General features: G+C 37.6%; 1 protein-coding gene across 1 annotated transcript in view; it reads right to left on the minus strand.

Moving 5' to 3' along the window:
• Positions 1-21,345, minus strand: part of LOC145662872 (piwi-like protein Ago3) — a 72,071-nt gene extending 50,726 nt beyond the window's left edge. Inside the window, exons 1-3 of the mRNA XM_081728830.1 lie at positions 21,190-21,345; positions 11,569-11,702; positions 8,228-8,487 (exon numbers count right to left, since the gene is read on the minus strand). Coding sequence (XP_081584956.1) covers positions 8,228-8,487; positions 11,569-11,691 — 383 coding nt within the window. The 5' untranslated portion in view covers positions 11,692-11,702; positions 21,190-21,345. The remainder of the gene's footprint in view (positions 1-8,227; positions 8,488-11,568; positions 11,703-21,189) is intronic.
• Positions 21,346-23,067: the final 1,722 nt, after the last annotated feature.

Below are 23,067 nucleotides of genomic sequence, written 5' to 3' on the forward strand. Positions count from 1 at the left end.
AGTACAAAAAAGTATGCAAAGGAAACACCCTCTATTGTCACACACTACGATATTCACGTTACAAGTGTTTGAAATGAAGTCATGATTACTGTCCATGTTTCTTCAAGCAACAGGAGAAACCATAAATGCCGAATGCTACAGCACGATTTTGACCAGTCTTCGAAAGAAGAAAAAAATCTATTGACTCCCGGGGTAATTGTGATGTACGATAATGCCCGTTCCCTAGTTGCACGCAACGTTCAGGATTTATTTCGAAAAGGTGCGTCTCCCCTCCTCCCTTAACCTCTGATCTTTCACCTTGTGACATTCCCGTGTTTGTCCCTTTAAAGCAGCTGAAAGTTTCACTTGAATGACAAGGAGAAGGTGAAGACCACCATCAGTCAACAGTTCGCACGATAACCTACCAAATTTTACATGGCTTGCACTAGCAGATTGGCCACACAATGTAACAAATGTTTGAATGCTTATAGTATTTTCTGGAGCACAAATGATCTGACATTGTCATCATGGATGCCTTTACATTGGGTATAAAGGTCATATATATTGATTACCGATAGCACTTTTGCAGATATTGCCTGCAAACGGTACGTGACGTTTGGGCGCCGCCGTTTGGACACTGGACGTTTGGGCGCGAAGCCATTTGGGCGCCAGACGTTTGGGCGCGAGTTAAATTAAAAAGTCATTATGTTAGGCACTGAGTACTAAGTTCGAATCAAGATATCACAAGGTGTCTACTGCAGGGATTTATTTGTAGCCAGGGAATTTCCCCCCTTCTAAATTTTGATTCCCTGTCTCTAGGTTTAATTCAGCCTTCTCAGCCTGGGAAGATATTTTCCCCGTTTCTTAAGCTATAAACTCTTTTGAAGTGCAATGATTCAACTTCATGTTTTAGTAGCGATTCTTTATTTTTTTCAGTATGTTTATTGTCGCGAGCTATGTTGGTCTTGTTTATAAAATTGCTTTCTGAAGAATTGTTCATAGAATTGCTTTCAGTTTCTTCTACAGAGTGTAAGAGAGGCTTTTCCAACTTAAACTTACAGCATACTGACGCTAGAAACCATTTATCTGTAAAAACCCTGAAATCTCTTCTTTCCATAAACGTTAATGGGCCAGACATTACATCTTTCAATGCAGAAAAGTATGCCTTCAGCTGGATAAAAAATGGACACCATATTGCTACCGACAAACCAACTAAAAAAAGACGGTATCCGATGTAAACTAACCTCCTATTGCTTCACTATTCTAAAGTGGGATACGCTGAGAAAATATTGTTAATTTCTAAAGACAGTGTTAGATAACACGCCGTAAGTCATGCTCCAGCTTAACTCAAGGTGAAATCGGCAGTCAATCCTTTCCCGTTATTTTGTTGTAAAAACTGTAAATATGGTAGGCTACAATGGCTGTTTCAATTTCGAGAGTAAAAGTGAAAGAAAAGGTATTTTTTTTCCTAGGTAGCATTATATTGGTATTTATTTAATACATGCTCATGATTCTTCGGAGACCAGATTACAGTCTTTGTTCAATTCTGGATTCGTTTTAATACCAGTATGTTTTGTTGACCAGAAGTTTATTTTCAGCAGAACAATGCTAGGGTCACACACCCCTGAATCTAATTTTATTAAGTAGAAGGAGCAAGTGCAAAAACTCATTTATGATATGACGAATGACATTTAATACAGTCTTTCCCCTTCTATTTAATAAAATCAGGTTCAAGTGTATGTGCACCTATCACTGTTCTGCCCAAAGTAAACTATTACCTTTTATCATATTTATTGTTCGGGTGAGGAATTTGGTTTTCAAAGACCAAATTAGAACGGACTAAAGAATTATTTGTCATAACAAAACTGTTTTACGTAGGAGCGTGACACTTGTTACGACAAGTTGTGCAGATTGCAATGTAACTATAGGGCTTTTACTGAATGCTGCACACTTGTCTTCATCAGTAGGACGAAAAGTAGCAAGGTAACACATGTAAACTAATTTACCTAACCAAATCTTATCTAACGCACCTATCCATATTTATCATAAAATTGTTTTTAAAAAGGTAAGAAAGGTAAAGAACTTGGGGACCGCCTATCAAACTAGTACCATAATTTTAAAGTAGATAGGTTTAAAAATAACGTTGTCCCAATCCGACTGTAAAGTTGTTCTGTTATACGGAACACAATCTTGCATAAACATTCCCCTCTTCTACAAAATCCACAAATAAATCACTGGTCTACTGTAGTGGAAGTCCTTGAATTATACTGGATTTTGTTTTACATACTAGAAATACTGAAATTTGAAAATTCTAAAAACTGGATTAACAATTAAATTTTGTGAATTTAAGTTTCAACCAAAGTTAAGTATGCTTTTTATTTGACAACTTTTCAAGCAAAAGGTAAGTAGACCAGACTAGATATGATTGACTGCATTACGTACATAGTGAACCTATTCCATTAGAAAAATTAAAGCAGGACTGCTACTGTAGTTATGCAATAAGTGTGAATGTCAAACACATTTCTAGTGGCTAAATGACCAATGTATGTACACTTAACTATTATGTTTCACTTTGAAATCGTTCTTTTTTTCCTTTCGCCACTTTCTTTAGTGCAGATTAAATGCTTACAATGGGACGAAAAAAAATGTGTGTTAAGTTTCGATTTTTATATTGGAATGTTAATAAAAAGAAGTGATACCAGAAATACAGCATACTACAGTTCCTAAACTCAATGTCTTAGACACCCTGTATGCGAAATATCTTTCCCTCAACTCGATTAGGATTTAGGATTTTTAGATTTCTGGGCTCTCGGCATGTAAGGCCATTTAGCCCGTCACGTTTGAGGGGGCACACTATCCGGGGAAAGGAAAGGAAGAAAGGATTGGGGAAGGAAGGAAGCGGCCTGGACCTATAAATTAGGTACCACCCCGGCCTTTGCCTGGTGTGAATGAGGAAAACCTCATTCAGGGTGGCCGGCCTGAAACAGCGTGTTACACTTTTTCGACCGAGTGCCCCTACCGAGAATCGAACCCGGGACCGCTCGCACCGAAGGCGAGAGCGTTCGCGACTACGCTACGCGGGGCCACTTCCCTCAACTCGAGTGCACGGAAATCTTTTATTGGTAGTTCTTTATTGAACTTAAGGAAGAGAAGAGTTTGGCAAACGTAATACGAAAGAAAGCAAATTTTAATATTCATAAGTATGTAATTATTAACTTTTATAAAAAATACAAAAATTAAATCAATATGTTTTAATTAACATTAAGAAAATTATTAACAGTTCGTCTGATTCCTTCATTTCCTAGCTTTCTTATACAAAAATTAGATCAACATTAGATCAGAAGTACAAGAATCGTGAACAAGCGTAAAATCAATCCATGACGAGGTTAGGCAACAAATGCCACAAACGTATTAAACTATTTAATTTAAATGAATAAATAAAATAGAAAATAGATAGATAAATGAGGTGAGATAAAGATAGAAGTGTAGGAAATGTATATATCTTGATTCGCGCTTAGTTTTCAGTGCCTAGCTTACTATATATTATGCAAATTGTGATTTTTACTATGTATCTCGCGCCCAAACGTCTGGCGCCTAAACGGCTTCGCGCCCAAACGGCAGCGCCGAAACGTCCGCGCCCAAACGTCCTGTCCCGCCTGCAAACGGGTTTCAGTTGATCACATACAATACTATATGTAATATTTAGACATGCTATATTTTCACACATTTTGCACACGTCGGTACTTTGTGTATTCAATTACTCACCTGAACAAAATACAATTTTCGAAATTTAAACTAAATGTGGAATCTCGTAATGATTGGTTTGCCTTAACCTTCCCAGACTGTTAAATGAATTACTGAAACTACCTTACTACCGAAAAAGTTCTTATTTCTAGTAATTCAATTTAAAACCACAATTAAAACAAAATATTTAATACATAAACGATAATGAATACTTCTTTAAAGACGTAAATTAAATATAGATATCATTAGTTGCAGGCTCTGAAAATGGCTAAAAGAAAAAGCAATGTCTTCTCAACGACATTCAGTGCATGCGAATTGGTGTAAAAATTTAGATTTTATACAATTGTATCTTTAGTCTCATTCTCTACAAGGTCAGTGGCTTGTTTCCTGCTTTTGTAATGGTAAAGAGAGTAGTGGAGTTTGTGTAATGAGTAGTAGTCATTAAATAATAGTAGTCAAGTCTAATGTTTTCAGCTAAAAACCACGCGATATAAGTATGGATGTAAAAATACGGTACGTGACGTTTGGGCGCCGCCGTTCGGGCGCGGACGTTTGGGCCCCGCCGTTTGGGCACTGGACGTTTGGGCGCGAGTTAAATTAAAAAGTCATTATATTAGGCGCTGAGTACTAAGTTCTAATCAAGATATCACAAGGTGTCTGCTGTAGTGGAAGTTCTTGAATTATACTGTATTTTGTTTTACATACTAGAATTACTGGATTTCAAAATTCTAAAAACTGAATTAACAATTAAATTTTGTAAACTTAAGTTTCAACCAAAGTTAAGTGTGCTTTTTATTTGATAACTTTTTAAGCCAAAGGTAAGTAGACCATACAAGATATGCTTACATGCATAGTGAGCCTATTCCATTAAAAAACTTAAAGCAGGCCTTCTACTGTAGTTATGCAATAAGTGTGAATGCCAAACACATTTCTAGTGGCTAAATGACCAATATATGTACACTTAACTATTATTTTTCACTTTGAAATTGTCCTTTTTTCCTTTCGCCACTTTCTTTAATGCAGATTAAATGCTTACAATCAGACGAAAAAAGTATGTTAAGTTTTGATTTTTATATTGGATTTTTTTTTTTTTTTTTTTTTTTTTTTTTTTTTTAAGTGATACCAGAAATACGGCATACTGCAGTTCCTAAACTCAATGTCTTAGACACCCTGCATTAACATCTTTCCCTCAACTCGATTAGGATTTTTAGATTCCTGGGCTCTCGGCATCTAAGGCCATTTAGCCCGTCACGTTTGAGGGAGCACACTATCCGGGGAAAGGGAAGGAAGGAAGCGGCCTGGACGTATAAATTAGGTACCATCTCGGCATTTGCCCTGGTGTGAATGAGGAAAACCCAGGAAAACCTCATTCAGGGTGGCTGGCCTGAAAGAGCGTGTTACACTTTTTCGACCGAGTGCCCCCACCGGAAATAGAACCCGGGACCGCTCGCACCGAAAGCGAGAGCGTTAGCGATTACGCTACGCAGGGCCACTTCTTTCAACTCGAGTGCGCGGAAATCTTTTATTGGTAGTTCTTTATTGGACTTAAGGAAGAGAAGAGATTGGCATAAGTAATACGAAAGAAAACAGATTTTAATATTCATAAGTACGAAATTATTAACTGTTTTAAAAGATACAAAAATTAAATCAATATGTTTTAATTAACATTAAGAAAATTATTAACAGTTCTTCTGATTCCTTTATTTCCTAGCTTTCTTATATAATACAAAAATTAGATCAGAAGTACAAGAATCGGGAACAAGCAAAAAATCAATCCATGACGAGATTAGGCAACAAATGCTACAAACGCATTAAACTATTTAATTTAGATGAATAAATAAGATATATAGAAAATATACAGATAAATGAGGTGAGATAAAGATAGAAGTGTAGGAAATGTGTATATCTTGATTCGCGCTTAGTTGTCAGTGCCTAGCTTACTTTATGTCGTAAATTGTAATTTTTACTATGTATCTCGCGCCCAAACGTCTGGCGCCTAAACGGCTTCGCGCCCAAACGTCCTGTCCCGCCTGCAAACGGGTTTCAGTTGATCACATACAATACTATATGTAATATTTAGACATGCTATATTTTCACACATTTTGCACACGTCGGTACTTTGTGTATTCAATTACTCACCTGAACAAAATACAATTTTCGAAATTTAAACTAAATGTGGAATCTCGTAATGATTGGTTTGCCTTAACCTTCCCAGACTGTTAAATGAATTACTGAAACTACCTTACTACCGAAAAAGTTCTTATTTCTAGTAATTCAATTTAAAACCACAATTAAAACAAAATATTTAATACATAAACGATAATGAATACTTCTTTAAAGACGTAAATTAAATATAGATATCATTAGTTGCAGGCTCTGAAAATGGCTAAAAAAAAAAAGCAATGTCTTCTCAACGACATTCAGTGCATGCGAATTGGTGTAAAAATTTAGATTTTATACAATTGTATCTTTAGTCTCATTCTCTACAAGGTCAGTGGCTTGTTTCCTGCTTTTGTAATGGTAAAGAGAGTAGTGGAGTTTGTGTAATGAGTAGTAGTCATTAAATAATAGTAGTCAAGTCTAATGTTTTCAGCTAAAAACCACGCGATATAAGTATGGATGTAAAAATACGGTACGTGACGTTTGGGCGCCGCCGTTCGGGCGCGGACGTTTGGGCCCCGCCGTTTGGGCACTGGACGTTTGGGCGCGAGTTAAATTAAAAAGTCATTATATTAGGCGCTGAGTACTAAGTTCTAATCAAGATATCACAAGGTGTCTGCTGTAGTGGAAGTTCTTGAATTATACTGTATTTTGTTTTACATACTAGAATTACTGGATTTCAAAATTCTAAAAACTGAATTAACAATTAAATTTTGTAAACTTAAGTTTCAACCAAAGTTAAGTGTGCTTTTTATTTGATAACTTTTTAAGCCAAAGGTAAGTAGACCATACAAGATATGCTTACATGCATAGTGAGCCTATTCCATTAAAAAACTTAAAGCAGGCCTTCTACTGTAGTTATGCAATAAGTGTGAATGCCAAACACATTTCTAGTGGCTAAATGACCAATATATGTACACTTAACTATTATTTTTCACTTTGAAATTGTCCTTTTTTCCTTTCGCCACTTTCTTTAATGCAGATTAAATACTTACAATCAGACGAAAAAAGTATGTTAAGTTTTGATTTTTATATTGGAATTTTTTTTTTTTTTAAGTGATACCAGAAATACGGCATACTGCAGTTCCTAAACTCAATGTCTTAGACACCCTGCATTAACATCTTTCCCTCAACTCGATTAGGGTTTTTAGATTCCTGGGCTCTCGGCATCTAAGGCCATTTAGCCCGTCACGTTTGAGGGAGCACACTATCCGGGGAAAGGGAAGGAAGGAAGCGGCCTGGACGTATAAATTAGGTACCATCTCGGCATTTGCCCTGGTGTGAATGAGGAAAACCCAGGAAAACCTCATTCAGGGTGGCTGGCCTGAAAGAGCGTGTTACACTTTTTCGACCGAGTGCCCCCACCGGAAATAGAACCCGGGACCGCTCGCACCGAAAGCGAGAGCGTTAGCGATTACGCTACGCAGGGCCACTTCTTTCAACTCGAGTGCGCGGAAATCTTTTATTGGTAGTTCTTTATTGGACTTAAGGAAGAGAAGAGATTGGCATAAGTAATACGAAAGAAAACAGATTTTAATATTCATAAGTACGAAATTATTAACTGTTTTAAAAGATACAAAAATTAAATCAATATGTTTTAATTAACATTAAGAAAATTATTAACAGTTCTTCTGATTCCTTTATTTCCTAGCTTTCTTATATAATACAAAAATTAGATCAGAAGTACAAGAATCGGGAACAAGCAAAAAATCAATCCATGACGAGATTAGGCAACAAATGCTACAAACGCATTAAACTATTTAATTTAGATGAATAAATAAGATATATAGAAAATATACAGATAAATGAGGTGAGATAAAGATAGAAGTGTAGGAAATGTGTATATCTTGATTCGCGCTTAGTTGTCAGTGCCTAGCTTACTTTATGTCGTAAATTGTAATTTTTACTATGCACCTCGCGCCCAAACGTCTGGCGCCTAAACGGCTTTGCGCCCAAACGTCCGATGCCCAAACGGCAGCGCCGAAACGTCCGCGCCCAAATGGTGGCGCCCAAACGTCCTGTCCCGTAAAAATACAACTGAATGATGACAAAATGAATTGATCAAAGAAAAAGGATGAAAGGAAATCGGAAAACTTATTCCAACACCATCCGATAAGATTGTTCCTACCATAACTCGTATGACCTTGAGCTTTCTAACACTAAATCAGTGTAATACTCCCCCTGACATATATACATTAGCCATTAAATCTCCCAAAATAACTGACATTTTTCTCCACTAATCCTGAGAAATATACAACATATAAGGAAGAATTTCCAACCAGTGGTGTGGATATGTTTATTTTGCAAAACAACTTCAGAATTTAAAGAAGATGTATTCACTCACCTTCCTCTACCGCGGCCCATCATTTCCAACATAAACGACGATCTTCCTCTTCCTACTGGCCTTGGAGGTGGTACTGGCTCAGGGACAGCTTCCGCTGCTGCAACTGAGGATGGTTCAGGTCGTCGTTGCACTCCGAGGCCTTGGTCTCCAGCATCACCAGTTCCAACTAATGGTAATTGCGCTGCACGACCTCGGCCACGCATCAACTCTAATAACTGAGCACTTCTACCGGTAGCACGCCCAGCACCACGACCAACCAGCTACAAGAAATATAATAGTATAACAGCCATGCATTTCCACACTTTTAATTCTATTATGAAAGTAACTGTTGGTTGGTCGAATCATACTTTTGTGTCCAACGATTTCAGAAATAAGATTTTTTCATTAGTTTAAGGTCCAATGATTATGCAGAGAGGTTAAGGGAGACGATAATGGTGGAATGACGGAAGTAGGAGGAAAGTAAGAATCCCGAGAAAACCCCATACATATGATGTTTGTCCACCACGAAGCCCACTTGACGGAAGATAGGAACATGGTATAAAAGAATGAATTCCCTAGCTTATTACATTGGCTCTCTAAACAACATGGATATTAATGACCTCTTACATTTTTTATTATTTATTATAGGAATAAGTACTTTTTTCCTCCTAAGTTAACTGTAACACACACACACACACACACACACAAAAAAAAAACTCAGTTTGACCTGTATTTACGTAAGAATGTTCGTGAATATAACAAGAATAGTCGGTCAAAGTGCGACGCGGTTTTCACTAATCAAATAAGGTTTTCTCAAGCAAGGCTTTTATGTATAAAATATTTGAAAAATCTGATAATTTATTAATCACAAAAAATATTCAAATATTTACTACGATGCTTGATGAAATACGTATTCGACGTAAGTGGAGAAGTGGGGAGAGAAAGAAGAGAAATATATATGACAGAGTATGCCTCGCCGGTTGTCCCATGTAAATTTCATCAGCATTTGATGATAGTCTACGAAGCTAGAACATGAAACACTTCAACGGATGCAATGTTAGTAACGTAATTAATCGATTTCATTGTGTGTATATCGACCATAACCTCTTAATCGATTTCATAATTTAGACAATATTTGCAAGCTCGTCAACCGGGAAACCCTATGGCACTGCTAAGATACTTACTGTCACACAAACGATACATCGAGTAATTGCACTACACCAGAGTGTCAGCACTAACCAGACGACTGTGAATAAGCCTTCGCAACTGCATGAAACAAAACTCCTCACAGACAAATGATAGCTGATACGGTAGACAAGTGACTCCTACGAATTGCACTACTGGAGTAAAGTGGAAGTGATTACACTGTTTCTATTATTAGTTCGAGTAGCATTCCATCTACTGGTCGTTTTCAAACAGACTATGGAATGAAGTAAGTAGTTATACACACCTTTGGCTTGGAAACCCATCCAGACCAGAAACAGCACATGCGAATCGTGACGACACTACAAACCTGAGAGACTAGTATTAGAGATGAGACGAGACATCCTGCAATACGAGGTGTGATCAAGAATGGTGTCTTTTTTTTTTTTAAGGGCCAGAAATCGCATAGTACTAAATCTGGTAAGGCAGATGTGAACAGATAGGAATATTTTTCCGGCCAAAAACTCGCGGATCAAAAGCACAGTGTGACACGGCGCGTTTTCGTGGTGAAGAAAGCCATTTACCCATTTAAATGGCGGTTAAAATGCTTTTCACGGACCTATATATATTTATTTCTTCGGAAAACTTTCGAATAGTCATTCGTCTGTTTGAACAAATCATCTGTGCCACTTTTTGCACGTTTTCATCTGCTTTTGACATCGAAGGACGTCTCGATCGTTGTTCTTTTCAACTGACTCTTTGCCACTTTGGAATTGCTCATACCTCTTGTAAACAGTCTTCAATGCCACAGCTTCACACCATACACTGATATTGATATTTCGTAAGTTTCTTTGGCACTTTTTTTGCAGCTCAGAACAAAATTTAATATTGGCGTGGGACAGACACTCTTAACACGTCCTCACTCTTCTGCCCCTGAAACCAAACTAACATGTCAACTCGTTCAAACACAACACTGACTGTACCAAAGATTTAGGCTATCGGGCTTACTAGTTGAAATGAATACATCATCGACGGATGGCCCTGCACAACTATGTTCACCGTACTTTTTGATGACACCTTGTATCTGCAGAACGAGACCACAGGAACCATACTTTTGGTCTTGTAGGGAAAACTACAATACCTTCATACATATTTTCTTTGTCTACACCAGATTTCAACATTTTATTTTGTTACTATGTATTCCCGTCAGTATCCGGCGGGCCATACTCGGACACGAAACATTTCGGGCTAGTGTCTTGTAACGAAGATTGATTGCCTACCATCCATATCAATGTTTTCCACGGTCACAATGCCCATGCAATCCGTACCTCTTATTTTCGCACACCCACGTTTTTCTCATTTGATTCAGATATTGGATATCTTTCGACCCAAGACAACTTTACTGCGTACCACTGACGACTTCTCATTGGATCTTTTGTTTCAGATCAACGAAATATCCTACTTTTCTTCTGGGGCTATCCTTGCGTCGCCCCTGCTTCCAATTCATTTCTACAATGAAATTTCGAGTACGAATAATATACACTGCCTTTGATCGGACCTTAATTCGACATTTCGTTCTCGAATTATGGCCACTTTCGACCCACTGTGACAAACTTTTGGTGGCATATATCTCCGAAACGAAGTACTTTCGGACAGTCGTTTCTATTCTCAAATTCCTTCCTTCGTCATCGTCTATCACCATTCTGAGTTTGTTCCCAGATCACGAAAAGACCATATATGTACGGTACATGGTCACAATGGATTTAACGACTAGGATACTAAGTGTGAGAAGCAATAGAAAACTGTACAATAGTGATTTGAAGAGCAAAATACTCCCCATTCGAATTCCCGTAAAGAAATGTCTTGGGATGCAATTAGACGAAACCCCTAAGAGAATCAATCACTTAATGTTGATTCCTCTGACAAACTCCCTTTCCTAACTGGATTTCGTGATAGATAAAGAAAATTGAAGTTAAGTGACTTACAACATGAACCAACACAGTCTAACAAATACCTTTTTTTTCTCCCCTTCCCCTTAAAAAAATTAAAAAACGAACTTTAAAGATCATGTCAAACAAACCTCAACAGTGGCAAGGAAACAAGATTAGAAAGAAATATTATAAATGATACAAGACAAAAAAAAAAAAAAAAAAAAAGTTACTGATTCTACAGAACAGAAAGCTGAGTAGTGATTTCAGTTTTATAATATAGGTGCTTACAGGTGGAGCATCCCCACTGCCACCAGCGTCACTGTCCGATGTCGTGCCAACATTCTCTGTATTTCTTCTCGCTGCTGCGAGGAACTCTTCAATAAGAGCTCCTCTTCCACCTCGTCCCGCCATATTTCGAGCAGCTGAAAAAGAAAGAAAAAAACAGTGTAAACTTCAAATTACTCCAGCAACTAATTCAGTTATTTTCTATACAAATTCAAATGTCTAAACATGGATTTAAGAGGGGAAATTTTCTTTCGCATTAAAAAATGGAAATATCCGCTTTTTGTAATTTTTTAAGTTCAATTTGTCTACTTTGCTTTCTTTTTGCAGGTTTTACAATTACAAAGGGCCTTTCCAACATGCAATAAGAGTAAATCTTGTATTAGTTTAACTTTAGCCCAACCTTATAATCCCGTAACTCGGGATCCTGGCAATGCTGATAGGAGCCGATAAGATGGTAACAAGCGCAACGGAAGAATAGACAAAATTTCAAAAGAAAAAAAAATAATCAGAACAAAGATCTTGTCCCCAGAAGATGCAGCACGGATAGAAGAGGAAAGAAAAGAAAAAAAATCTTGAACAAAGAATATCTTAAAACGGTACTTCAACGAAGACAGTCAATTAGCGTCATACTCATTTTAATTACCTTCTCAACTTAGGCTGGCATTCAAACATTAAATGATCTAAGCAACATTCCTTAATGTGTACATTTATTGCCTAACAACCCAATATTCTTTATCACAGCATGTAAATATCACAGATCTACGTACCACAGCAACTTTAACACAATATTTGCAAGTATAAGAACGAAAAAAGTAAAATTAAAAAAAAAAAAAAATCAACTACAGATACTGGGTTTAATATAAGCTTGAATATGTTTTGCTCGGTTAAAATTTTTGTTCAACATTTTAACAGATTTCCACGGATACCTTTCTTCCGTTAAATTGAATAGTTATTCACTGAAAGTATAGTCCTGTTCGACTTTAATGGTTATTCACTGAAGGTTTAGTTTGAAATAATCACTAAGAATTTTCGTTAACGAATTCGTAGTTGCATTTAGATGCCTAAAATACTTTTAACGAAGTCTACATATAATCATGTTAGTCACCATGAAAAAATTTATACTGTTACATATAACATTACATCCATATTCAATGTTAAACACGATTAATTACTATGTCTCGCCGAAGCGCGTACCCGGAAGTGAGAATAATTCACTATCTGGCTCCGGTGTCACCACAACGAGAACAAAAGGGAAACAGAGAACATCAATGTACTAAGTAAATCGTCTCTTCCAAGACAGAGCAATAACTAACAACACTGTACTACTATTTTAAATTGGAGATACACCTGAAAGCACCTAAACAATTACTTCCGTTCAATCATTAAAATTCCTGTTTATTCTTTAAAACTGGCAATTCAATGTTACGGTTCGAAGTGAAACTTTACTATAGGCAGCCAATGCAGCACCTAACCGAACGACTGAGACTCGAGTTTATTGACCTTCACAAGATATCACTAGGAAGATTAAGCTCTGGATGTTTGTAAATTTCAATTTATTCACGTGGACGAAAATATAAACTGATTTGTATATTAAAGAAAGAGACGATCATTGTTTACAAAGCCCGAGCGAATACCATACATTTGTTATGAATTTGCAATAACTATAAAGAAATTTAGACAACATATTCATGAATGACAACTGAATCCGTAAAAGAAAAGACCAAGACGTGTAGAATTACACGTAAACGAATGCATACAGACTCTAGAGACAATTTCTTAATCTACTAACGTAAATTATTTACAACACAACCAGCTGTATTTCACGCAGAAAAGGAGAAAGCGTTAAGTAGGATGATTAAGGGGCTCGGCGGAAAGCCTATAGCCAAGGCAAGAAATTCCTCCCATTGGAATAAACTTACTCAGCCATGCTGTAGCATACCTCGTGCAACGTGAAACTGAACATATTTCGAATGAATCTTAATGATATACTGTACTACGAATTCACACCAGGCAAATGCCGGGGCGGTACCTAACTTATAGGGCCCAGGCCGCTTCCTTCCTTCCCCAATCCTTCCTTATCTTTCCTTTCCCCGGATACTGTGCTCGCCGAGGGACGTCATCCCTCAAACGTGACGTGCTAAGTGGCCATAGATGCCGAAAGCCCAGAAATCTAAAATCCTAATCCTATTTAATTTAACTACGCAGTCAGATCAATGAATTCTTTCTAAAGTTACTCTTGATAATGTTAATTTTTGATAGTTTGCTTATCCGATGACATGACGACAGTGGGAAGACAAAATATGTCCATCACAAAATCCCTTCACAACGTTATCCTTTTAGCTAACTCTCTTAATCGATGTCCAATCCAACTATCCAATAGATAGATCTATGCATGCTTATGAATAATTAGTGTTACCTGAGCTGTTGCAACGCTACACTCCAACTTATATCACAAGTACCATCACAACAGCCAAAGATTTCCATGTGGTCAACAAGTTCTCTATGTATTTTGGCATCTTTTCTTCTTATTTCATCTTAATCAACAATCCAATTATAGCGTAAGCAACACTACAACACAAACTTCCGATAAAGACCACTATTAGTTCTCCATTGGTCCGATGAACATTGATGTTTCAAAATCTCATGAAGAGATTTGTAAAATCCTTACTTTACACCATATTCCCTTTGTTCAGTGCAACACCGACTACTCCAAAAACGACGTAGGCATCGAAATCGAAAGTATCGATCATTACCCCTTTCCTATCCAACGGCAGTTTATCTCCAAAAAAACGTTCGAACACATAAAGCATGAATTATGAAACATACTTATTAATCTAACATAAAATACGAAATAGAAAAGAATAAACGGCCTCATTCCGTTCTCTCTCTCCAACGCATTCGAATCCTCAGTGTGCAGCTTGGTTGATGATTAACATAGTGGATAAATTAGAAATGATACTGACAACTTGTGAAGAAAAGAACATCGAACAGCGAACACATGAAATAAAATTCTTAATACGCAACCGAAGAGGGCAATAATAAGAAACTGACAAAAGGATATACGGAAGACAAAATATCTAAGTTACCATAGACTTTAAGTAAATAAGAGAACAAGACAAATATATAATTCGTAACTAAGACATTTTTCACGAAATCTGTAACGAACAAAGTATGTCACAATCTTAGGTTCGATCCGAAGTAGGTTATCTTATAAAATTGGCAAAAGTGCACTTTGAGAAGAATAATCATAGGAATCAATACTAAAACGAGCCCTGCAGGACTTCTAACCCCCTTCGTTCACTCAGCTGTTTTATAAAGTAATTCAATAAGTAACAACGGAGACCTTACATTTGTAAGACTGGGGTACAAAATACCCAAAATCACTTGTCCTGCTCAAAGGGCAATCTTCGTAAGAATTTCAGAACAAATTTGTAATATTTTAATAGACTAGTGTATAACAATCTAAATGTCGTGTTCTTACCTATGAAATTGGTCTCTACGTTTCAAATACATTAATGAAATCAATCTGTTAAGACGGATTCGCCCATGAGAAAGCCATTAATCACAACATACAAAGGGAAGTGAAGGATGAGAAGTCAGTGTACTAATTCACGATGCATATGATGTGATCCGAAAGTTAAGGGATCCACATATTCATGAAATTTAATTTAGTAATGTGTCATGTTATTAACTGGTGGAAATGTGGAGATTTTTCTTTAAAACAGGCTGAAAATTGGATTCCGATATTTCAACTAGCTCTTTTATATCATTTCCGTCCTTCCCTCGCTTACACAAAACACTCGCTCATCCATCTCAAGATGCAAAAAATTTACAGACATCTAAAGAGGCTTTTGCTTTGCGTTGTAGTCCAAATTATGCGAAGACCGGAAGAGAATTGATTGCATTCCACTTTGTAGTTCTTCAGAAATCGAGTATGCACCAATCAATTCCTCACAATAAATTACGTAAGTGTAAAAAAAACTACAAAATAAATAACCCAGAAAAGTCAGATTTAACCGCCTGCATACATATTGTTTTTGGTATATAGATATATTTGCATGTATATACTAAATCTACTGTACACAATTTCAGTTTGAGCCAAATATTGCTAAGGAAACGCTGCATTTATAGCCATAACACTTACGCCTTCTAAACCAAAACTGAGTGAGGAACACTAGTCACTTACAAATTACGGTGGCCGAAATACGTTGCTGACCTACTGTACGGATTCATGTATAAATAAATTGCATATATATATATCCTTTTCAGTAAAGTTTCAGATTTCTAAACAGATTCTCTGTATTGTAAACAATAACTTATGGGGTGTGAACTCTCATTCCTCTGTGCAGATTCACTTTAGGAGGGCTTCAATGTACTACACGGTAAAAACTAATGTGCAAAAGAAAATGAAATGAAATCTGTAAGTTTTACGTCCCACGGTTATGCCGGTTAGGCTAAAGGAGACGGTGATTATGAGAGATGAGTGAAATGGTGGAATGAAGAAAGTGGGAGGAAACGGGAGAACCCCGAGAAAACCCACGAGCACGGTGTTTGTCCACCACAAAGTTCACTTGGCGGGGGCTGGGATCGAACCCGGGACCCCAAGCACCAGAGGTGAACGCTCTACCACTGAGCCACCGCGCCCCCTAATGTGCAAAAGAGACTAACAACTCGTCCTAGGTAGCCACTAAAAGCACGAATGCTTTCTAACCGAGTCGGGGCAGGGCGCAACTAGGGCCCGTGTGGTAGCATGTCTATAAGGACCGTGTGGTAGCAGGTACGTCAGTCACGGACGGTGAGTATATACACATGCAAGTCTTTACTTTGACTCGCACAACGACTTTAATGGGTTCTTGCAGGTTCAGTCATTTGTTGAAACTGTTCGTGCCTTTGGTGTGACATTCTTAGCTGAAAGATTGATTGATGGTAGCTCATATTTTCCCCAGTAGGTGTCTCCGTACAGTCATGTGGTAATTTGCTACTATGATATTACATATTTTGTCTGCTTGTAGTAAGTGTGTGTATGTGCTGGTGGAATGTGGGGAAGCGCGTAATTGAATTTTCGTTTAATGGCGACTATAGAGTTAGCAAATGCGATTGAGAAACCGTTTAATGATTTTGATACAAAGAATTTCAACTTGTCGTTTTTAAATAACTTTGTATTAAACTTTGTAAAAGTGCACTTTATGCCGAACATTCATTGGAACCGATTCACCTGAACCAATTCCTCGGAACTGTTCAGAGATCAGTTCCCAAAAACAACCCCATGAATCGAAGTAATCGAAAAGTAAATTCTGGACAAGTTTTGCAGACCACCTAATAAGTAATCATAATCTAACTTCACACCAGCAAACTAAGATATAATGATAATACCAATGATAATAGATTACGATTGCTAACCAAATGATCTACCACACTCACCAAGAACTTACTCTTCGGTTACTACGTGCAAGGGCAATATCCTTGCAGGTGAAACGGTGACTATCTGTTTTGAGATCTAAATGGGGGCTACAGCCCACCAAATCCCCGCTCAAGTATTATAAAAACATCAAAAACAGTAATAAATATTCAAACCACTACTATAAATCTAACATAAGGAAAAATATTACCGTAGAAAAATAAATTAACACTCACCACTAATTATAAATCAATCATCCATTAAAAAAAAAAAAAAAAAAAAAAATCACGAACCAGACGAAACAACCAGCAGCAAACTATCCACTTCTGACTACGGCGCATTCGACCCACATTAAAATTACATTCTACCGAACAAACTCTCGCCCACTTCAACTGCTGTTCCAGGACCTCCGATAAGGTCACTAGAATTTCTAACGATTGTTTCAAGACACACTTCTCTACAGAAACACAACCAATCCGAAACAGTGTGCCTACTACGTTTCGAGGGAATTCCAGAACATTCATCCGGAGGAATTCCAGAAAATCTCAATGTCAATCAACCCACACAATATTCTGAAACGATAGGAATTCACTCTAGTATCACAAACATATCTATGAAAAACTGAAACTCACTTGAGAATATCAAAAACAAAACGACATCGAAACTGACTTAACATCACACTTCACCAATGCAACACACGTTCAACCGTACAACATTCGATCAGTTACGAATACAAAACAACCAATCAGCAACTTCAACAGAACAACCAACCACAGCACAGGAGGCAACATCAGTGCCACCAACCGCCGTACCTGTTACAAATAAGTGATTCCATTCCTTGAATGCCACAACCTGTGACAAAATCACTTGTTTGGCATAAAGTGTACTCTAGCCTTAGATTCGGACATTGTTATCGCTTTGCAGCATTGTATGGTTTATTTCAGTAATGTGAACATGAGTATTGGGCAAGTGTTCTTGTTATCTTATTCTTTCGTCTGCGTAATAAGTAATTATGAGTTTATTATTCATGAATGTTCTAATAGAAATGAAATATCTAAAATTTACCTCTCACGCGTACGCCGGCTAGGCCAAAGGAGAAAAATGGAATGAAATCTTTAAGTTTAACGTGCTGCAGTAATGTCGATTAGGCTAAAGGAGACGGTGATGAGAAATTAATGAAATAGTGGAATGAAAAAAGTGGGAGGAAACGGAAGAACCCCGAGAAAGCCTACGAGCACGGTATTTGTTCACCACAAAGTCCACACGGTGCGAGCTGGGATCGAACAAGTGGCCCCAAGCACCGGAGGTGAACGTTCTACTACTGAGCCACCGCGCCCCCTAGGCCAAAGGAGACTGTGATTATAAGAAATAAATGAAATGGTGGAATGAAGAAAGTGGGAGGAAACGGGAGATCCCCGAGAAAACCCACGAGCACGTTATTTGTCCATCACAAAGTCCACAAGGCGCGAACTGGGATCGAACCAGAGACCCCAAGCACCGGATGGTGTAAACGTTAAGTACTAAAACTGTCTCAGATTGACTAACGTTTTATCGGGAGGTCTGCTTAGAAACTCTAGTTAAAGAATCAGGTGATTTAATAGGTGAGGCTGGTTTGCATGTAGAGGTCGACGAGCATGCTGGATCTCTATATCATTAGCGGTGAGAGTTTTTTATTTGTAAATTGATACATTTTTCTCTTGATTTGTTTTGTATTTGTGCATTTTTTAAGAATTACGAAGTGTGTTTTTATAGGGTTTATTTTATGCACCTATATTTTAGGTGGGGTTGGGGGCCGGTAGCCCCCCATGTACATCCGAATACAAGCTGTCAACATTTTACATTTTTTCTTTTTGAAATTTTTAGCTGAGAATTAAATATGGTAGTTTGGATTAGGTTAGTTCCCAAAGATAGTCCTCTTCTCCGAAGTAGTCTAGGAGTGAGTTCTTGGGGAGAGTAACAGGTTGTCCGTTCCGAGGATCTGATTTCCAGACTGCTCAGAATGGAAATGAAATGAAATCTTTAAGTTTTACGTCCCACGGTTATGCCGGTTAGGCTAAAGGACACGGTGATAATGAGATATGAGTGAAATGGTGGAATGAAGAAAATGGGAGGAAACGGGAGAACCCCGAGAAAACCCACGAGCACGGTGTTTGTCCACCACAAAGTCCACACGGCGCGAGCTGGGATCGAACCAGGGACCTCAAGCACCGGAGGTGAACGCTCTACCACTGAGCCACCGCGCCCCCCTGCTCAGAATGGAATCGCTCTTGGAAAATGATTCCTAAACTGCTCCGGGAACTGGGTTAGATGAATCGGTTGCAGTTACTGTCCGAGTCAAAGTAAAGACCTGCCTATACATATATGAGGATAAAACAAACTTACATTACGGTACGTGTTGGATTATGTATTTGTAAGTCACTAAGCACGTTTTAGGTTTCATCCCGATATGATTTCATTGCATGCACATTTGTTTTCCAAAATATCATTACTAAAGTAAATTTCAAAAATATATGGATCCCGTAACTCTCGGATAGCATCATGCGTATCGTAAGTTAGGGCATTGACTTCTCCCACTTCACTTCGTATATTGTAATTAATGGCTTCCTTATGGGCGAATCCGTCTTAACAGATTGATTTCATTAATGTACTTGAAACGTAGAAATCAAGTTCATAGGTAAGAACACGACATAATTTGATGTTCTGTAAATTTTACGGTTAAGAGTGCCTTTTGAGCAGAAGGGGTCCAGAAGCACATAAAAAAATACAAACTTTACAGGAGAAATGGAAGATGCAAGTACTAAGACCTAAAATAAAGTAGGCCTAATCATATCTAACCTAAGCTAACCTGATATTAGTAAAAACAAGCGAAATTCTATCATTATTTGGAAAATTATGCTGGACCCCTACACTAACATAACATAAACAAAGGATTGATCATAGCCCGCTCCCCCTAGTGACTTTTAACGTATCATTGTGATTCTAACGATTCATAATGAATCGGAATCGCATGTTATAAAGATTTAAGATTCAAATCTTCTGGTAAGGAAGCTTAAGTGTAAGTGGTAGTAGTAGTAGTAGTAGGAACGGGTTAGAAGCCCCGCAGGGGTTGGTTGGGTACTGTTCTCGATATAAGTAGTAGTACCAGTATTAGTAGTAGTGACTCTTCCAGTTCCGGTAGCAAAGAACTGGGGGGAGCATCCTATACACAAGCCTAAACAAAACAAAACTAACCTAATGTGAACAGAAATAACCGAAAATGTAATTTTCTTTTTGGAAACAATTGCTGGACCCCTTCTGCTAAACATTAGCCTTTAGTTTCTCCTCCAATTTTGCATATATATGATCTCCAGTATTCCTTACTTCATAAAATATAGTTGACCGAGTGAAGGGGGTTAGAGGCCCTGCAAGCTCGTTTTAGTATTAGTTTCTATGAACGTCCTGCTCAAAGTGCACTTTTGCCAATTTTATAAACACGTAGATCCGTACAGTAAACATAAACCCCCTCAAAAAAAAAAAAAAAAAAAAAAAAAAAACTAGAGAATTTTAATCAATCTCTAGTTGGTTTTCTACACCCCTAGAATTGCTGTCTCCAATTAGGAAGGCCTGAGTATTATGTTCCCTTGAAATTTCACATGTACTGTGCTGAAAAATCATACCGATCTTAAACCGCGTACGCCTGAATGTGGTTTCTCGGAAAGCCAAATCCTCTGCAAAAGTGTCCCCTTAGGAAAGGGAAATAAGTAGCTACGTGTACACTGCTTTGGTAAACAGCACAATGACAGGACTGAAAGAATACACTTTGTCCTACCGGATACATTTACCGCTCATGCAGCCCTATGCTCCTTGACACTTGTTAAGCGAACCTATCTGTCATTTCAATCATTATTTGCGTCACATTAATATGACTACCAAATAGTGGCTTGAATGCAATTTAGTATAGAATAACTTGCTGACTTCACGCATTCCACAGTAATGTCAAACGACTAACGTTCATGCTTTTAAAAATTTGGTGTGTGGCTTTTTTAAATTAAAGGGAAACTGAAACATACTTTCAATACTATTTAAAATATAGATCCTCACATATTACTTTAGAATTAAATTACGCAAACGTATAAAACGTGTTCATTTTACTATACACAAAAGTTCATTGTATGGACTAATAACAGCATGCACGTCTCAATTACATTTATTTTTGGAAACAACAATATAACTCCAATAACACTTACCTACAACAAATCTTGAATTAGCAGCACAGAGTAAATAACAACTATGAATATTTTGTCTCTTAAAAGTTCAAATTAACCACTACCGTCACATCATCACTTCATACATGTCTTCTTCCATCTTTCTCCTTCTCGCTCAGTGATGCCAACCAGAAACATTATGAAATCCCATGTCGAGAGGCAAAAAAATCCCATTTTACAGGTGAATTTCCCAGGTTATACTAATTAAAAGTATGCTATAATATTAAAAATTAAATTTCTCTGTTAGTCACTGTTTACAATATCTAAATGAATAAGCCGTAAATTTCGATCATCTTGAAAAGTCCCATATATGCTGCTTATTATCCCTCTCCGAGAAAATAAGGTCAAAAACTCCCACAATATGGGATTTTTCCCACATGTTAGCATCACTGTTCTCGCTTTCCCTGTTCAGAGTTGCCAGGACATAATTATAATCAAAGCTACAAACACGGATAACTTCGCAATATAAAATTTAAAATACCATATAATCACGAATTGAGACAAAGAGAGGGTTTTCGGTACAACTACGCAACGTAGAAAACTTAGTAAGTCTTCATAACTGCTATAGCTATTTTCGCAAACTAACTCGCAAATTTTGCGTTGCATTGTGACCGATTAGATTATTATTTTTTTCATTGTGTTGCGTTCCCCAAATTTTGCAAAATACAATATGGAATGAAGTCCCTTGTAATGCACGAGGTTTCAATAGCATACGCCGAAGATACAAAAGGGGCTTCAAGCCAGGCCCGTATAAACGGCGGTCTGTGGGGACGGCCCCTAAATATTTATCGGTTCTCTAAAATTTTCACAGTAGGCTTCCAAATGAACTATAATATGGTTGAATCGTACCCCTAAGTTCCAGGCCTGTAGCCAGCCCAAAAAGTAGGGGGGGCCGCTGAAGTTAGGGGCCGATTCAACCATATTATAGTTCATTTGCCAGTCTACCGTGAAAATTTTAGGGAGGCCAGCCAAAATTTAGGGGGTGCCCGGCCCCCTAGATCCCCCTGGATACGGGCCTGCTAAGTTCTACCGGACCACCCTACATTTTTGGGCCGGCTGCGGGCCTGCTTCAAGCTCCCAACTTCAGCTGTATCTATCTATAATTCTTAATATAATGAGTGTTTATTTTCTCAAAAGAGCTTGCTGAAGGGGGTTAAAACCCCAAAATACTTCCTTTGCGTATAGTAGGCCTCATAACGCTTGTTATATTCTGTAACGGTTTCAGCCAAAGCGACGCAAAAACTGCGTTTTAGTTAACGGTAAGGCAGTGGTTAATTCAGATCTGTATATTCCTCTTTTCGAAGTTGTACAAAATGCTGAAGATAGTAGTGCAGTCATGCGTAATATTTTTGTAATGAAATATTAATAGAAGATTTGGAGAGTATTTTGGTAAAATGTCGTTAAACTTTCCAAGTGTTCTCGTATATGAAGACAAGTAACCACTTTTAACCATATTATCCAAAATAGTCTCAGTCGTTGTGCTACGTTTGTGCTAGGTTGTACCGTTTAAATTTTCTTTAAACAAAATAAAGTAGCGAGTCTGACTTGATATTCAATGAAAATTGCCACCAATCAAAATATTTCTAAAAATATTTATATAACGTATAAATAAAACTGTGCTCTAGCAGGAACAATGTTCCAAATTAGTGTGAAGCCAGCCCCATACACTAGAACCACTGTACTGATCACGTTCAAGCTTATTTCATAAAACTGCTTTAAATTCCAATAGTAAACAAAAACTGCGCTTTATTATTTCTAGTAGAAATCGTGTTGCTAATTCGTGTAAAGACAACCCTGCTACTAGAACCAGTGAACTGATCGGGCCTTATGCAGAGTCGTTCTTATGCGTGATTAGTGCAA

Source organism: Thermobia domestica, chromosome 10 (genome assembly GCF_964235325.1).
Source record: "Thermobia domestica chromosome 10, izTheDome1.hap1.1, whole genome shotgun sequence".
Lineage (NCBI taxonomy): Eukaryota > Metazoa > Arthropoda > Insecta > Zygentoma > Lepismatidae > Thermobia > Thermobia domestica.